The sequence below is a fragment of the Amblyraja radiata genome, chromosome 34 (assembly GCF_010909765.2).
Source record: "Amblyraja radiata isolate CabotCenter1 chromosome 34, sAmbRad1.1.pri, whole genome shotgun sequence".
In the NCBI taxonomy this organism is placed as follows: Eukaryota; Metazoa; Chordata; class Chondrichthyes; order Rajiformes; family Rajidae; genus Amblyraja; species Amblyraja radiata.
In genome coordinates, this window is record NC_045989.1 from 7,858,588 (window position 1) to 7,877,364 (window position 18,777).

Consider the following 18,777-nt stretch of genomic DNA (forward strand, 5'->3'; position numbering starts at 1 on the left):
GATTTCCTCCCACACTCCAAAGACGTAGAGCTTTGTAGGTTAATTGGATTGGTATAAATGTAAAATTATCCCTAATGTGTGTAAGGATAGTGTTAATGTGTGGGGATCGCTGGTCGGTGCAGACTCGGTGGACCAAAGGGCCTGTTTCTACACTGTATCTCTAAACTAAATTAAACTATAAGAACCCCATGCTTTCTTCAAACAGTGTCTTGGCATCTTTTGGTTAAGCACTTATGAGTTCTGCTTAATATTTAACATGGCACAAATTAAAATGTTCCTAGGTAAAGCAACAATCTGCTTGCTTCGAGATCACACTTGTCACAAATCTTGGGCCCTGATCTTCTGTAGAAGGATTAAAATCTGAGCCTATCAATATCAACTGGCTTGCTTTCAAGTACCAAAGAGGGAATAAAAGTAGTCAAGCAAACAAAACAAGGCATGTGTTTGATAATAGACAACGTCCCGAAACGTTGCCTATTTCCTTCGCTCCATAGATGCTGCCGCACCCGCTGAGTTTCTCCAGCATTTTTTGTCTACCTTCGATTTTCCAGCATCTGCAGTTCCTTCTTGAACATGTGCTTGATAATCCCAGGTTGTTTGAACTGCATGTACTGTAGCAATAGATAGAATTTTTAAAATCAAAAGTGAATAAATAAATTGTGTTGGAAGGGAAATAAAGTTGATGTTGAACAGGTACTTCGATAGGACAGGATGAGAGGGGTATGGGCCAAATGCAGGCGGGTGGGACTAGTGTAGATGGGGCATGATGGTCGGTGTGGGCCAGTTGGGCAGAAGGGCCTGTTTCCACCCTGAATGACTCTATGACTCTCTGACTCTTCCACAGATGCTGCTGAGTGTTTTCTGTTTTTATTTGAGATTTCCAGTATTTGTGGCTTGTTAATTTTCAATGCACAGAACAGTCTTTGATTACCAGGGATAGACACACATTTTTAAGTGTCATTTACTGCATTCTACTGTGAAGTTCAGTTGCATCACAGTCAGTGGATCTAAACTTTGATGATAATGCATCAGGTAGAGGGCCACAGTGCAGAACAAATTCAGTGTTGTTACCAAGGATACCTTTCCAGGCCATCTTTTATCCATGACCTTCCAGCTGTTTTTGCAACCCGTGAAAAAATACGATCAGTTCTTTTAATTATTTAGTTTCTCCTGGAGAGATTCAATTTCAAAATGTCACAAAGCAAGCAGATTGTTGTTAGTTTATATAAAATTACATCTCCTCTCTTGGCGTTTGTTACGTACAAAGTAAAATAACTTTGAGATAGAGGATGGATTTTGTTATTTCGTTCTATTCTCACTTTTTGCCTTTGAGTCAGATGGGGTGGCAGAAGCTCCCGGTGAGACGCGGCCTTACCTCGACCGCCCGCCCGCCCACCCGACCGCCGCGGAAACGTAAACCCTTCTGGAGTCCTCCCAGGCTTGTCTTCTGCTCGACCCCAAAGACTGAGAACAGGGGAGGAGGGTGGAGGGAGTCGGCGATGACGGTGGACACTGGACAAAAAGGGCCATTTTCAAAATGGCGACAGATGGGAGCGGATCGGTGTCACCATGGCAATGGGCCTTTAAGGCCAAGGTGAGACTGCACTCTTAAGAACATTGAAACTTTGTGGGCCCCAGGAACGTGCCGACTCGTTGTGTACCATCTCCTTGAAGTCTACTATTAATCTACAATTGTTGCATTTCTATGATTGTGCTTATCTATCGTATGATTTTACTGGATTGTCTGCAAAACAAATATAACGGTACCTAGGTAGATAAGGTACAATGAAGCATCATCATCATCATGTTTGAGGTGAGGGGGGGGGGATATTTAATAGGAGCCTGAGGGGTAACTTTTGCACACAAAGGGTGGTGGGTGTATGGAACGAGCTGCTGGAGGAGATAGTTGAGGCAGGTAATATTGCAACGTTTAAAAAACATATCAACAGGTACATGGATAGGACAGGTTTAGAGCGGTATGTATGGGCCAAATGCAAGCAGGTGGGACGAGTGTAAATGAGATATGTTGGTCGGTGTGCAACATCCTCATAAATCTTCTCTGCACTTTTCCATCTTAATAACAATAATTAGATAATGTTATATTTCATCTTAATCAATTCAAAAATGAGAAAGGGGAGAATCTCTGACTGGTGGACCAAATTTAGCGTTCACACTAATTATATTATGTCACTGTTTTATCATCCACAGATACGTTGTGCTTCTCTAAGGACTCCATTCTCAGCTAAAATTGAAGGTTGGTCTTCAACTAATCTTCATGCCTTAAACATCTTCCATAGATGTGACTCCGATCTTTTGGACCTAAGTGCAGTCAATACTCTTCAGATATAAGATGACCTCTCTACTCGATAATACAAGCAACTTGCCTTGCTCTATCAAGACTAGGATCGGAAGAGCCTGGGTACTCCTCCTCCTCTCCCTAGATGGAGCGCATGCAGAAAAGATGTTTTGATGATGGGAGAGTGTAGAACCAGAGTGCACAGCCTCAGAATAAAAGGGATGTAACATTCGAAGGGAGATGTCAAGGAAATTATTTTAGCCAGTGGATGGTGAATATGTGGAATTCATTGCCACAGATGGCTGTGGAGGCCAAGGCATTGGGCGGCATCGTAGCACACCCTGGGTTCTCCGATTTCCAAAGGCATACAGGTTTGTAGGTCAATTGGCTTCGGTAAAACATTATAAATTGCCCCTAGTGTATAGGATAGTGCTAGTGTATGGGGATCACTGGTTGGCATGTACTCGGTGGGCTGAAGGGCGTGTTTCAGCGCTGTATCTCTAAACTAAACTAAACTAAACTAAATTAAACAGCAGAGATTGATAGGTTTGGACAAGATACATGGATACAAAATGTTTCGAGTGATGCGGGCAAATTGGATTAGCTATGAGTGTTGGGCCAAAGGGCCTGTTTCTGTGGTGTTTGACTCCATAATTAATGAGGTTGAATATTCTTCCAACTACCTGATAGACTAATTAATTCATCTCGCACCAGGAGAGCGCTACTTTCTACCTCAATACCCACATCATCGTTTCAAAGTACGCATGATGCTTTGAGCGTTACATTTGCATGCAGCCTGGTGCCAATCACATGGGGAATCACTTCTCCAAAGACGTACAGGTTTGTAGGTTAATTGGCTTGGTATAAATGTAAAATTGTCCCTAGTGTGTGTAGGATAGTGTTAGTGTGCGGGGATCGCTGGTCGGCGCAGACTCGGTGGGCCGAAGGGCCTGTTTCCGTGCTGTATCTCTAAACTAAACTAAAAAACTAAACGGATGCCAGGACCGCATTGGTTTGTGTTGGGGGATGGGATAAAGGCAAGACTGAGGGAGGGGTACATTCTACAAAACAACTCCTGCATAAATATCTCAGGGAAAATGATTCCCAAGTCATCCTGCTGCTCACTGTTTGTGACAGGCAGCTAATTAAGAATTTGCACTCGTGGTTAAGCGATAGGCAGAACTGCCTGCAGCCATGGAGAGATGAGTCGCGGGAACTGATGTCGCTGTGACTAACAACAGCGCTGTGCGGAGCTTATTGCTTGCTCCCCTCCATTGTCACACCTGCAGCAGCGTCACAGAACACAATCACCAGGACCTGCCGGTGGTTCCATTCTCCTGGTTATCTAATCACTGGGCCGAGCCAGCAATAGGGAATGTCGCACGTAGAAACGAGGAACTGCAGATGCTGCCTTACAGAAAAAAGGCACAAAAGTGCTGGAGTAACACCGAGGGTCAGGCAGCATCTCTGGAGTGACGTTTCAGGTCGGGTCGTGAAAAGGTGCGGCCCAAGAAATAAATCCTGGCCTTTAGGTTCCACTCAGAAACACTCCCACATCAACCACCTCTTCTTTTATCTTCAGATAGCATGGCCGGTATAACCTTAGGGAACAGGGTTCATTCTATGTTCAATCACTACAGCGCATGGCTGTACATTTCTCCTGGTTCCTGTATTAGATTTGGAGTCCCATACATGGCAGTGGCATAAATAGTAAAACACTAACCCTGCCCACACTTGGCCCATTACCTATCCTATATAGAAACCTTTCCAAATGGCTCTTGAACATTATGATGAAACCTGCCTCAACTACCTTCTCCGACAACTTATCCAATATACCCACCAATCTTTGCGTATAAAACAATGACTTGAAACATCTGCAGACTGGGCCGGTGTGATGTAAGTATTGCCCAAGCTACACCTTTGGTCCTGAGCATGGGGGTGTTGTGGTGTGGAGTGGTTTCGGCAAGATTCACAGCTTCCAGGGCTGACTACAAGAGCTGCCGAGTCCATGCCCCATGTCTAATGGGACAATGAAAGGCTGCTGTCTCTCTTCCTCTTTAGAGGAGCTGCTTCCTGATGGCTCGCTAAAGGAGAAAGGGAGCAACGAGTCAAAGGTCTCTTGGTGGCCCAGATTCTGGGACTGGCCAAGATGACTGTAAGCGGGTCCAAACTGCAAGCTCAATGGGATCATTACCCCTGACTGTCCAAATTCCTCTATAGTCACGTCTACACCAGAGTGGAAACACTGATGACATTGGAAACCTGCCAGTCAGGCACCACAGGTTCTGAATGTGTCTGTTTAATTTAGTTATAGTTTAGTTTAGAGATACAGCATGTGAACAGTCCCTTCGGCCCACCAAGTCCATGCCTATCAGATGATCCCCATACACTAACACTATCCTCCACACAAGAGACAACTTACAATTCTTACCGAAGCCAACTAACCAACAAACCTGCGCGTCTTTGGAACGTGAGAGAAAACCGGAGCATCTGGAGAAAACCCACGTGGTCATGTGGTGAACGTAAGAACTCCACGCAGACAGCACCCGTAGTCAGGATTTAACCCGGGTCTTTGGCGCTGTAAGGCAGCAACTCGACAGCTGCGCCACCGTGCTGTGGACAGTGATAACATTGTGAGTGAACTTCTCTTGTCTTTTGTGGTAATTTGAATTTTTATTATTGATGCGCATTTAAATGGGGGTGAGGAGGAAACATTTATTACTCTACAATGCAATTTGGGGTCATTTCTAAAATGGCCAAGCACGAGTGGAGAAACAGGTCCTTAGGATAGGGACACCAAAATATCATTTGCACAATAATTGCTGCAGCATCTGGAGTGAAGAACAAAGTAATGATGTTAATTCTGCTCCATGTAAGTCTCTTTAAAAAGTGAGTCAGAAGGGGTATACGTCTTGTCCTATGAAGGGACACAATTTGAACTGACCCGCATGTTGACCTGTGAACGGTTCTAATCTCGGTATATCCTTTATGTAAAGGAGTAAAGGGGCTGTCCCACTTGGGCGACCTAATCCGTGAGTTCTGGCGAGTTTGCCCTCAACTCATACTCGCAGCATGGTCGACAAGAGGTCCTAGGAGGTCTTTGTAACTCTCCTTCATGCTCGAGAGCAGTTCCCGTGTACTCGAGGCCTCAGCTAGGTCTCGGCGTATTTTACAACATGTTGAAAAATGCCCGCGAGTAAAAAAAGGTCGCCATGGAAAAAATCGATATTTTTTTAGTCATAGGTTTAGTCGTAGTAGGTCATAGTAGGTCATAGCAGGTCGGCATGTTAGTCGTAGGTAATCAAGTGCAGTCGAAGGTAGTCGTAGACGGTCTTCATCATAGTCAAAGGGGGGTCGAAGGAGATCGAAGGAGGTCGTTTTCACTCTCCACTATTCGGTGTCTAATTTTCCCGAAGTTAGTCGTAGCTAGTCGTAGCTAGTCGTAGTTAGTCTTCAACATGGTCTAAGGAGGTCAAAGGAGGTCTTCTACATAGTCGAAGGAGGTCTTCAACATGACATTTTTTCGAACTCTTCTAAACTCGCCAATTAGGTCGCCCAAGTGGGACAGCCCCTGAACTTAGCACTGGAGATGGTGCAACAAAAAAAGTTTATAAAATGTGAGAATAGGCATTATCCCCATCAGGAAAGACTAAACTAGTTTGAGCTTTGATTGATTTCAAACAAAGAAGTTGATGTGATCTTTAAGAATCAATGAAGATAATATTAAAATGGTTCCTCTAATCAGGAGTCTGGATGTCACTAGTTTGGGATAGTCTTGGAGTCATGCAATGTGGAAACATGCCCTTCGGCCCAACTTGCCCATGCTGACCAACATGCCCTACCTCCACTAGTCCCACCTGCCCACACTTGGCCCATAACCTTCCAAACCTATCCTATCCATTTACCTGGCCCAATATCTCTTAAATGTTATGATAGTATCTGTCTCAACTACCTCCTCCGACAACTTGTTCCATATACTCATCAACCTTTATGTAAAAAAGTTACCCTTCAGGTTCCTATTAAATCTTTCTCCCCCCTCACCTTAAACCCGTGTCCCCTGGTTCCTGATATCCCCACTCCGGGACAAAGACTCTGGATCTACCTGATCTATCCCACTCATGATTGGGATTCTCTGGGATAAACATCGTGGATCCATTTAAAAGGAAGCTATATAAATTCAGGAGATGGGAATAGGAAGAGTAATTAGGTGAGTGAGTAGGAGATGACACGTGGTGTCTACATGTTGGCACCAACCATTTTGGGCTGAATAGCTCGTTTTGATAAAAATGGTAATATCTTCATGCCTAAGTAATGTGCATTCTAGTGAAGCAATCATCAGTTCATAAGTTCATAGGAGCAGAATTAGGCCATTTGGCCTATTAAGTCTATTGTGCCATTCAATCATGGCTGATCTATCTTTTCCTCTCAACCCCATAATACCCATACTAATCAAGAAGATATAAATGTCTGCCTTAAAAATATCTATTGACTTGACCTCCACAACCGTGTATGTCAATGAATTCCATAGATTCACCACCCTCTGACTAAAGAAATTCCATCTCATCTCCTTTCTTCATGTACGTCCTCTTATTCTGAGGCCATTGCCTCTGGTTGTAGGCGCTCCCACTAGTGGTAACATCCTCTCCACATCCACTCTATCCAGGCCTTTCACCATCCGGTAAGTTTCAATGATGTTCCCCCTCATCCTTCTAAACTCCAGCGAGTACAGGCCCAGTGTCGTCAAATGCTCCATCATATGTTAACCCGATCATTCTTGTAAACCTCCTCTGGACCCTCTCCAACACCAGCACATCCTTCATCAGATATCAGGCCCAAAACTGCCCACAATCAGTAAGCTTTTTAAATAAATGCCTTATTTCATCCTAAATCTATTCCGCCAACTCCTGTTCAAAGAGCTAGTGAAGAGCAAGTATGTTTGCAAGCACAATCTAATCTTTCGACACAGTTGACATTGAAACCGAGAACACAAACAGAAATGGTTCTCTGAATCCCCAAATAGTGACTATCTTATAACTTGTTCTTATTATCCCAGTGCAGCCTCGACATTCATGAATCAAAATGGCAAGGTCGTTTCTCTATAAAAAGAAGTCGTGCTTTCAAATGTTCTTTGAGTTCATAGTTTTTAATCTATTTTTTTTCTGTTATCCTTTCATCTCTTATATTTTTGTTGAATTTGAAGACTGGCTAATGAATGAACTCTCATGTGTATTGAGTCCACATGCCAGATGAAGGTTTGTGTCAGTGCTGTCCCTTGTTTTTTAGACAATGGACAATAGACAATAGGTGCAGGAGTAGGCCATTCGGCCCTTCGAGCCAGCACTGCAAAGTGATAGACAAAGTGATAATGTTATCACAGGGCAAGCTGGTAAAGGGTGGGGATGAAGGATTCAATGAATGGCAATGCAGGAGATGGCAGTGATTTATAAGCTAATACAGTGCCATCATCATTAGCTAGGTTTAGTTAATATAGGTTTACAGTGTCAGAAACAGGTAAGGCATGCAGGACTCTGAGGAGAAATTTAGAGATACAGCGTGGAAACAGGTTCTTCAGCCCACCAAGTCCGTGCCGACCAGCGATCACCTACACTTACACTATCCTACACACCAGGGCCAATTTTACCAAAGCCAATTAGCCTACAAACCTGTACGTCTTTGGAGTGCGGGAGGAAACCGGAGCTCTCAGAGAAAACCCACGCAGGTCACGGGTAGAACGTACAGCACCCGTGTCTGGATCAAACCTGGGTCTCTGGCACTGTAAGGCAGCAACTCTACTGCTGTGCCACTGTGCCCACCTAACACAGGGTGGAAACAGGTCCTTAGGTCCAACTTGCCCATCCGACCAACCTGTCCCATCTACAATGGTCCTACCTGCCTGCGTTTGGCCCATATCCCTCCAAACCTGATCAACTTTCTCCAGATTCTACCACCCACATATATTTGCTCAATTTGTACCTTAAATGTCAGCGATTTATAAGCTGATCCAGTGCCGACATCATTAGCTAGATAGGGACAGAAGAGGCTGGTTGGCACAAAACCAGAATGGAAAATAAATAGCTCCTAGATTTCTAAATTGCACAGGATGCCAAGGTAAGCATAATGTGAAAGGGGTTTCGGAATAAAAATATGTAATTAAAAAAAAACTTTGTTGCTTTTCACAGTGTTGGCTTGGCCCAATTATGTTTCTGGCAGCTGATTGTGTGCTCCAACCAGTACAGGAATTTGATATTCAAATCCAGTATTCAGAGACTGCTACATTTTGGAAGATATCCTCAACCTTATAGTTCCCGAGAAAGACACAAAAATCGGGATTAACTCTGCAGGTCAGACAGCATCTGAGGAGAAAAGGAATAGGTAATGTTTCAGGTTGAGACCCTGCTTCAGAACGGTCAGGCATCATATGTGGAGAAAATGCATTGTTGACTTATTCGGGTCGGAACCCTTCTTAAGAAGAAGGGTCTCGACCCGAAACGTCACCCATTCCTGTCCTCCTCAGATGATGTCTGACCTGCTGAGTTACTCCAGCTTTTTGGTGTCTATCTTCGGTTTGTACCAGCATCTGCAGTTCATTCCTACACTTATCGTTCCCTAACCCCAAACTACCTGTTTCTTCTTCCCAAAATCTACAAACCTTGGCAGACCTGTTGTTTCTGCCTGTTCTTGTTAAAGGCAGAATGAAGAAGGATGCCAAGCTAAGGGCTGAATGGCCTACTCCTCCACCTATTGTCTAAAATGTCATCTACCCATGCCCGCCAGAGATGCTGCCTGACCTGCTGAGTTACTTGGTGTTCTGCAATAAAAAGGAACTACAGATGCGGGTCTACACCAAAGATAGTAACTCAGCGGGTCAGGCAACATCTCTGGAGAAAATACACAGTTGACGTTTCGGCATTCCCCGATAGGCTGACTATTGGCTAGAGATGGGTGTGAGACAAAGAGGGCCACAGAGTTGCTAACTGTGGACCCAGTTAACTAATGTTTGTTAGACGAAGGGAAGAAAATGAGAGGCATAGAGCGGGGAGAGGGAAATGTTTTAAGAGTTATCTAAAATGAGAGAATTCAATGTTTATACCATTGGGGTTGTAAACTACCCAAGCACACTTTTTTTCCTTTGCATTCTGCGCGAGATTCCAGCAACTGCAGTTCCTGGTGTTTACATTTTGGACGATGATGATCTCAAGATTGGGCTTCAATATGGATATTGGTCTTGCCTTCAGGGGAAAGTTCTTTGGCAGTATTTAAAGAAGAATGTGTTATTCCCCATGTCCTGACCGTATTCATTCTGTGCAGTTATTTTGAACATTTGAAAACTTGAGAGCTTTCTTCGTGCAGGTGTAAGTTGAGATGGAAGGTTGATAACTTCACGTCTTGTAAGCTTCCAAGTTGAGGGCTGAGTCCATTGTCACCTGATCACCAGAAACCTTCTCCTTGAAGCAAAAAGGGTTGAGAGGAGATCTAACATAGAGAGGACAGGGATCACGAACGGACATATAAAGGGGAGCAGTTTCCATTAGTAGACGACTCAACGCACTGAGGACAAAGGTTTAATATTCTGGACAAAAGGTTTAGGACATATACAGTAAAACATTTTCATGCCCTTATAATCTGGAATTCCTTGCCTGTAGGGTTGGTAGACGTGCTTTCAAAAAGGAGTAACTTGCTGAAGTCTGGGAACTAGCAGGGAAAGGATTAGAATTGATCCACTTAGAACTGGCAAATGCTTGATGGAAGAAATGGCATCCTACCGTGGTCTAACCATTCATGGCAAATTCCATTTAAAAGAAATGAAGGTTTATTCATTACTTTGGACGTTTAGTCTTTAGGGATACAGTGTGGAGACTGGCCTTTCAGACCACTGACTCCGCGCCGATCAGCAATTACTCCGTACACTAGTTCTATTCCACACACTAGGAACAATTTACAATTTCTTACCCAAACCAATTAACCTACAAACCTGTATGTGGTGAGGATGTTCCCACTAGTGGGAGAATCTAGGACTGGAGGCCTTAGCCTGAGAATTAAAGGATGTTCTTTTAGGAAGGAGATGAGGAGACATTCATTTAGCTAGACCTATGGAATTCTTTGCCACAGAACGCTGTAGATGTCAAGTCAGTGGATATTTTTTAAAGGCAGAGATAGATAGATTCTTGATTAGTACGGGTGTCAGAGATTATGGGGAGAAGGCAGAAGAATGGGGTTAGGAGGAAGATTTAGATCAGCCATGATTGAATGGTGGAGTAGACTTGATGGGCCGAATGGCCTAATTCTACTCCTGTTCATTATGACCTCCTTATGACATTGTGTGTACAATGCCATCTTGTGAACCAACAGAGCTGGGAGGCTGTATTAATTTCAGTCCAACATATCGCTGAGTGTTCAAAGCCTTGGTTCTTGCACTCTGAACCAATGAACGTATCCTTACAGGGAGAAGGAATGGCCTCCATGTTGGACTCTAATCTCTAACTGTGAGGAGGAATAGTGTGGAGGTGGATGCACAGAGTCTCATGCCCAGAGCAGGTGAATCGAGGACCAGAGGAGATAGGTTTAAGGTGAAGGGGAAACATTTTAATAGGAATCTAAACACAAAGTAACTCAGCGCATCAGGTAGCATCTCTGGTGAACTTGGATAGGCAACATTTTGGGTCAGGGCCTTTTGAGAATCCATGTCCTCCAGAGATACTGCCAGACCCGCTGAGTGATAGAGTCATTCAGCGTGGAAATAGCCCCTACATCCCAAATTGCCCAGACTGACCAACTTGTCCCATCTACACTAGTCTCACCAGCCTGTGTTCGGCCCATATCCCTCTTAACCTGTCCTATCCATGTATCTGTCCAAATGATTTTTGAACATCGTGATAGTACCTGGCTCTTCCGGCAGCTTGTTCGAAATACCCACCACACTTTGTGTAAAAAAAGTGACCCCTCAGGTTCTTATTAAATCTTTCCCTTCTCAACTTAAACCCATGTCCTCTGGTTCTTGCTTCCCCTCCTCTGAGCAAAAGACTGCATTTACCCTGTCTATTCTTCTCATGACCTTATACACCTCTACAAGCAAGATCACCCCTCATCTTCCTGCACTCCAAGCCCAACCTCTCCCGAAAGCTCAGGCACTCGAGTCCTGGCAACATCCTTGTAAATCTTCTCTGCACCCTGTCCAGCTTAAATCTTCCCTGCAATCTTTCCATCTTCATAAGTTCACAAGTTCACAAGTTATAGGAGTAGAATTAGGCCATTCGGCCCATCGAACCCACGCCGCCATTCAATCATGGCTGATCTCTGCCTCCTAATCTTAATTTACTCCGGCACTTTGTATACTTTTGTATAAACCAGCATCTGTAAATCTTTGTTTCTACAAAGATCTTGATGACTGGGTTTGATGATTAATTCCTTGTGAAACGAGATTTATAAAGAGACATCTTGATTCAATAGATGGGGAGAAACTATTTCCATCAGCAGAAATGTCAATAGCGAATAATCCGATAACCAAAGAAAACTCATCTAATCCAATTGGCAAAGACTCAGAGAGTTGTGATTCTAGAACATGTTTTCTGAAAGGGCTGTGAAAGCAGATTCATCGTCTCGTTCAAAGGGGAAGCAGAATAGTCACAGGGAAAGAACAAGATTGGGACTCACACACATATATGGTCACAAAAACAATAGCAGTGAACTGGAACTCTGAGCTGAAATCAGAGAATGCTGGAAATACTCAGCAGTTCAGGCTGTATCAGCGGAGAGAGAAACAATTAACATTTCAGGTCAATGGCCTTCCTTTAGAATACATATGAAACATTTGTGGTGGTGCAGGCGGTAGAGCTGCTGCCTCACAGCGGCAGAGACCCAGGTTCAATCTTGACCTCGGCTGCTATTTATATGGAGTTTACACGTTCTCAATGTGACCACGTGGGTTTCCTCTGGGTGCTTCGGTTTCCTCCCACATCCCCAATACGGGCCGGTTTACAGGCTAGTAGGCCTCTGTAACGTTGCACCTAATATGGGATTACTGAGAACTAGTGTGAATGGTCGGCATGGACCCAATGGGTTGAAGGGCCTGATTTCATGCTGTATCTTTAAAACTAAAAACGTCACAGGCCAGAAATGCTTGGCCCTGGCTCTTTCCATGATGAACTATGAGACACTAAATGCTACAGTAACTCAGCGGGTCAGGCAGCATCTCTGGTGAAAAGAAACAGGTGATGTTTCAGTTTCGAGACCCTTCTTCAGACCCGAAACATCACCTATTCCTTTTCTCCAGAGATGCTGCCTGACCTGCTGAGTTACTCCAACATTTGAATCTCTATCTTGGGTGTAAACCAGCATCTGCAGTTCCTTCCTACACATAGATATTAGACAACAGACAATAGGTGCAGGAGTAGGCCATTCGGCCCTTCGAGCCACCACCGCCATTCAATGTGATCATGGCTGATCATCCCCAATCATTACCCATTCCTGCCTTCTCCCCATAACCCCTGACTCCGCTATCTTTAAGAGCCCTATCTAGCTCTCTCTTGAAAGTATCCAGCAGAGAATTCCACAGAATCACAACTCTTTGTGAGAAAAAGTGTTTCCTCGTCTCCGTTCTAAATGGCTTACCACTTATTCTTAAACTGTGGCCCCTGGTTCTGGACTCCCCCAACATCGGGAACATGTTTTCTTCCTCTAGCGTGTCCAAACCCTTAACAATCTTATATGTTTCAATAAGATTCCCTCTCATCCTTCTAAACTCCAGAGTGTACAAGCCCAGCCGCTCCACTCTCTCAGCATATGACAGTCCCGCCATCCCGGGAATTAACCTTGTGAACCTACGCTGCCCTCCCTCAATAGCAAGAATGTCCTTCCTCAAATTACGGGGGCCAAAACTGCACACAATACTCCAGGTGTGGTCTGACCAGGACTCTGTACGACTGCAGAAGGACCCCTTTGCTCCTATACTCACTGCACAGATGGAAGGGGACCAAATGTTGCTTCAGTTGGTGAGCCGTCGATGAGATGCACAATTTGCTATTTTAAAACTCAGATACATACTTCCAGGCAAGACACTGAAACACAAATTTTGAAGGATTAATTAGTAGTGGGGGAGGTGGAACTGCAAAATAAGAGACTCTAAGTGCTTTAAAGGGAAAATGGAACATATTATGGTGGAACCCATTTCGCAGCCAAGACTAGAGATACAGTAAATGATTAAGATATCGAAGAGGTAAATTATTCCTCCTCTCTACTGCCAAGTGAAGGGACGTCCACACATTTATTTACAAGAGGACAGAGTGTTCACAGACTTTGTTAGCGTCTTATTGCTCTTGAGCCCTGTGGTCTTTATTGTGGAGAGGTCAATCCATTCACATCTCTGGTGCGTAACATTAGTGTTGATCAGACACAAGTCCTGGCATTCTCCCTCACTCGAGACTACAGCAGATCTGGTCATTGGCCACAGCTCCAAAGGGCTTCGCATCCTGGCCCAATTGAGTTGGGAGTGGGTGGCTCTTCCCAATCCTTCTCCTGGAAAGAAGACTCGAGGGAAGCCCGGTTTGTCCCGTTCGACAATCGTGAGGACCTCCTTGCAGGTTGAACCTCTGGCTCAAAGGACCGAGTGAAGGGCAAGTGCCTAACCTCCGCCAGGCAAAGACCCCACCGAAGCACGATTCAAGTGGTGAGGTCCCTCACCAGATCACTCTCGGATGTGGAGTATCCCAGCACTACTGGCCAAGGCATTCGAACAAGACATTAATTGAAACTATGCACCTGGACAAAACATCAGTGTGCTACACTGGCCAACCCTCTCACTCACAAATATACAGCCAAGTCCTCAATAGTTAATTCCCAATCCTTTTTAGGCCCTGCTCTTGGCTTGCAAACAAAAACGAGTCTTTGTTTTAAAGTTTGGGCACCATCGCATATTGTTTCTTCCATCCAAAATCAAAATGTACAAAATGAAATCTCGCTTTTTTATAGCACGGACTCCATATTCTCACACCACTCATGATCCTCAAGGTTGTAGATGAATTTGGTCTTTTGTGACTGATGATGAGTGGAGTCCCTCCGCACTGTGTCCAGCGTTAGGGTGGATACAAAGATTTCACTGGCTGTCAATGGCTGTAGGTTCCCCTCATCGTCCCGCATGTACTTGGCGTTCCTCCTCAAACAGTGCCAGGTGGTGGTGTAGAGAATGAAGGCGAGAGTCTTCAGCATGATGGCGATGCTGATGTACAGGTAGCGATACACCACGTTATCGTATAACATACATGCCCCCAGCTCCCCGCAGATGGTGGTCCAGAACAAACAGGTCGAGTCGATCCCAGCACCAAAGATGAGAGGAGGAGGAATGAAGCCTGTCGAAGGGAAGAATGGTGTCACACGAGAGCAAACTGGAAAAATTGCCCGAATAGATCGATGGACTGACATGCCACTGATGCTGCCGACCTAGGCTGAGGCTATAACTTTCCATCCCATCCCACCCCGACCGTTCTGTCCGCACCTTCCCATACTATCCCAACAAGGCCCATGTATGCACCTCACCTTCTGACTGGGCAGGTTGCAGCCCTAGCGACTCAACAATTTCAGATACAACACTTGCTGTTTGTATCAGTTTAGTTTAGTTTTAGTTTAAATTAGGTTAGTCTAGACACAAAAAGCTGAAGTAACACAGCGGGTCAGACAGCATGGCTGGAGAAAAGGAATAGGTCACCCATTCCTTTACTCCAGAGATTTTTTCTGACCTGCTGAGTTACTTCAGCTTTTTGTGTCTATTTTAGGATTAAGCCAGCATCTCCAGTTCCTTCCTACACATTTAGTTTAGTTTAAGGAAGACAAAAGTGCTGGAGGAACTCAGCGGGTGCAGCAGTATCTACGGAGCGAAGGAAATAGGCAACGTTTCGGCCCGAAACTCTTCTTCAGACTAAAACTTTAGTTTCGTTTATTGTTATGTGTACTGAGGTACAGTGAAAAGCTTTGGTTGCGTGCTAACCAGTAAACTGGAGACGAGGAAAGGTCAGATCAAATCAAGGCTGACAATGGATGACCACAGGAAGTGTGGAGCCCACAATGGTCCATTGTTGGCTGGGGGAAGGTGTGATAACAAGAGGGAGACAAAGATGTGAACAGTGGAACTGGTAGGACGACTGTGGTGGGGAAGGGGGGGGGGGGGTGTGGAGAGGAAGGGGGGGGAGAGGAAGGAGGGGGGGGGGGGGGGGGGAGAATGCAGGAGTTATTTGAAACAAGAGAATCAGGTTCATACCGCTGGGCTGTAAGCTGACCAAGCGAAATACGAGGTGCTGTTCCTCCAATTTGCATGAGGCCTCACTCTGACACTGGAGGAGGCCCAGGACAGAAAGGCCAGTGTGTGGGAATGGGTTGGGGAGAATAACTATTTGGTAACCGGGAGATGGCGTGGGCAAGTAAGATTGTGGGAGAATCAGGAGTTCTCTGCTCACATGCCATCCTGATTTAAACATACCTTCTTGAATGCTGGATCAAAATCCTGGAATTCCTTCCATAATCCTCCTGGAGCAGCACCATTGTTATTTCTTGTGAATGCAAGTTCGCGCAAGTACTTCACTGATAGATTTTTTTCATCATTCCAGCACAATCAAACTAATCTGCAACCAATTGATCTTGGCAATCACAGCAATTAGGCAGCTGTGTGAATTATTTTAGACCAAATTAAAGTTTGTTGAACAAAAATTGAATAGATTTTCTACCATCAGGCGAACATTATTTATTTGAAAGCCAAATTGATGGCTTGTGAATGAACTAATTGCATTAATGAGCGTTTGATGGCACTGGGCCTGTATTCGCTGGAGTTTAGAAGGATGAGGGGAGAGGGACCTCATTGAAACTTACCGAATAGTGAAAGGCTTGGATAGCGTGAATGTGGAGAGGATGTTTCCACTACTGGGAGAGTCTAGGACCAGAGGCCATAGTCTCAGAATAAAAGGACGTTCCTTTAGGAAGGAGTGAGGAAAAAATGTATTTAGTCAGAGGGTGGTGAATCTGTGGAATTAATTGCCACAGTAGGTTGTGGAGGTCAAGTCAATGGATATTTTTAAGGCAGAGGTAGATAGATTCTTGATTAGTACAAGTGTCAGGGTTATGGGGTGAAGGCAAGAGAATGGGGTTAGGGGGGAGAGATAGATCAGCCATGATTGAATTGTGGAGTAGACTTGATGACCAAATGGCTTAAATCTTCTGCTAGAACACATGAACGTATGAGACCAGACCTTAAAAAAAGCTCTGACAATGTTAATGAAGGAACATGGCAATCAGTATGTATTGTGGTAGCCATCTTGACCACATAGATGGTGACATCTTTACTGTATAGCTCAACACTTTGCATTATATCGGCCAACGCTCCCATACCTGGCTAATAACCATACATGGCATCAGGGAAACACCAATTCATGCTTTCCATCACCCTTTAGTTTAGTTTATTTTAGCTTAGAGATACAGCGCAGAAACAGGCCCTTCAGCCCACCCAGTCCGCGCCGACCAGCGATCCCCGCACACTAACACTATTCTACGTACACTAGGGACAATTTTACATTGATACCTTTGCGCATAGTTTTTACAGTCTCAGTTCATTATCTACCTTTCTCAATTTAACATGTTTTTATATTTTAAATAGTGCAGATACGGAGAAAACTCACCGAGTAATCGTAAGAGCAGGAACAGGACTCCCAACGCATACGACTTGAGTTCTGGATTAACTGCCCTGCAAGCAAACAGGAAATACTGTAAGAATGGTCTCGACCCGAAACATCACCCATTCCTCCTATCCAAAAATGCTGCCTATCCCGTTGAGTTACTCCAGCATTTTGTGTCTATCTCCGGTTTAACTCAGCATCTGCAGTTACTTCTTATAACAGGAAATCCTGTTGCTGATTGAATGGAAATTAATTAACATTCTCATAATTAATTCATTCTGCCACAGCAGTGCAACTGGTTATATCCATTGCTATTCATTCATCTTCAAATTACAAACCACTTCATCCAAATGACCTAAAGCCAAAGGGAATAAAGTAATGAAAGCAGAGGTCCAGAATGGGTGTCTGATACATTCTAACTCATTAATTTCCAGCTGTGATATCTCAGATCTTTTGATAGCTTGTATCACTGTGACTTTTTTTACAAAATGGGAGATGTGAACATGTGATTGTGTGTGTATGCATATGCGTTTGTGTGTGTGTGTCGACATGTACGTGCTTCTGTGTGCGTGTGTTAATATACGAATATGCGTATGTGTGTGTAAGTATGTCAAGGGTTAAGAGTCCAGAGTGTTTTATGGTCCCACATCCCAGATAGGACAATGAAATTCTTATGCAGCAGCACAACAGAATATGTAAACATAGTTCTCTGTAAATCATATAATAATGACAAAAAATTCAGTGTGTGTATATATAAACTTATATATATATCAACTTATATATATATCAACACACTCACACACACACACACACACACACACACACACACACACACACACACACACACACACACACACACACACACACACAGATATATAAACACACACACACACACACACACACACACACACACACAAATATATAAACACACGCACGCATTCACACATACACACACACACATAGATAGACACACACACACACACACACACAAATATATAAACACGCACGCATTCACACACATTCACACATACACACACACACACATAGATAGACACACACTCACCCACTCACACACACACACACACACACACAAATATATAAACACACACACACACACACACACACACACACACACACACACACACACACACACACACACACACACACACACACACACACAAATATATAAACACACACAGACACACACACTCACACCCACCTAATTAAACCTAATTCAGTTTAGTTTATTATAGTCACAAGTACCGAGATATAGTGAACGGCTTTGTTACGCATTGTACGCAAGTACAGGAGTAGAGCGAATGTAGTGGATAATAGTTGATGTTCTTCTGGGACAACACGCAGAGAGTCACCAAGTCTCATCACCGTCTTGAATCTCTCTCCTGAAACCTGGTGAATTTGAACCAAGAATAATTTTCAAAGGAACTCTGTGGGTAGGCTCTGTGGGTAGGCTCTGTGGGTAGGCCCACCACCCATTAGATGAGCTAGGCTTGGAACTGAAATGGTGGAAACAAAAGCCTGAAACCTATCCCATTGTTTGATCCCAAACTGATAGTATTTTTACCACATTCTATTTATGGGCTTCCTTCTAGCCCAGGAGAGGGCTAGGGGTGGGTGTGACCTCGTGTGCTGGTGAATTGAACATGAGGTCTATTACAGAGGGTGGGGAGCACATATGTGGGACTGTAGCAATGAGGCTTTGTGTATTAACCGTTTCCCTTAGTTACAATAAGCTGCTGAAGATTGGCCAGGGTTTGAACTCGGCAATTTCTGGTCTAAATGTTTGGTCTCAGCATTAATAACTTTCTCATT

At 44.2% G+C, this 18,777-nt stretch overlaps 1 protein-coding gene and 1 long non-coding RNA gene across 2 annotated transcripts in view; one reads left to right on the forward strand and one right to left on the reverse strand.

Moving 5' to 3' along the window:
* The first annotated feature begins 1,214 nt into the window (after positions 1 to 1,214).
* LOC116991489 lies at positions 1,215 to 17,054 on the forward strand. The gene is made up of 3 exons (XR_004416801.1): positions 1,215 to 1,594; positions 2,209 to 2,254; positions 16,929 to 17,054. It is a non-coding gene; the product is annotated as an uncharacterized LOC116991489 (long non-coding RNA).
* slco3a1 (solute carrier organic anion transporter family member 3A1) overlaps positions 13,592 to 18,777 on the reverse strand; it is a 192,725-nt gene continuing 187,539 nt past the window's right edge. Inside the window, exons 9-10 of the mRNA XM_033050118.1 lie at positions 16,951 to 17,015; positions 13,592 to 14,637 (exon numbers count right to left, since the gene is read on the reverse strand). Of these exons, the coding sequence (XP_032906009.1) occupies positions 14,255 to 14,637; positions 16,951 to 17,015 (448 nt within the window). The 3' untranslated portion in view covers positions 13,592 to 14,254. The remainder of the gene's footprint in view (positions 14,638 to 16,950; positions 17,016 to 18,777) is intronic.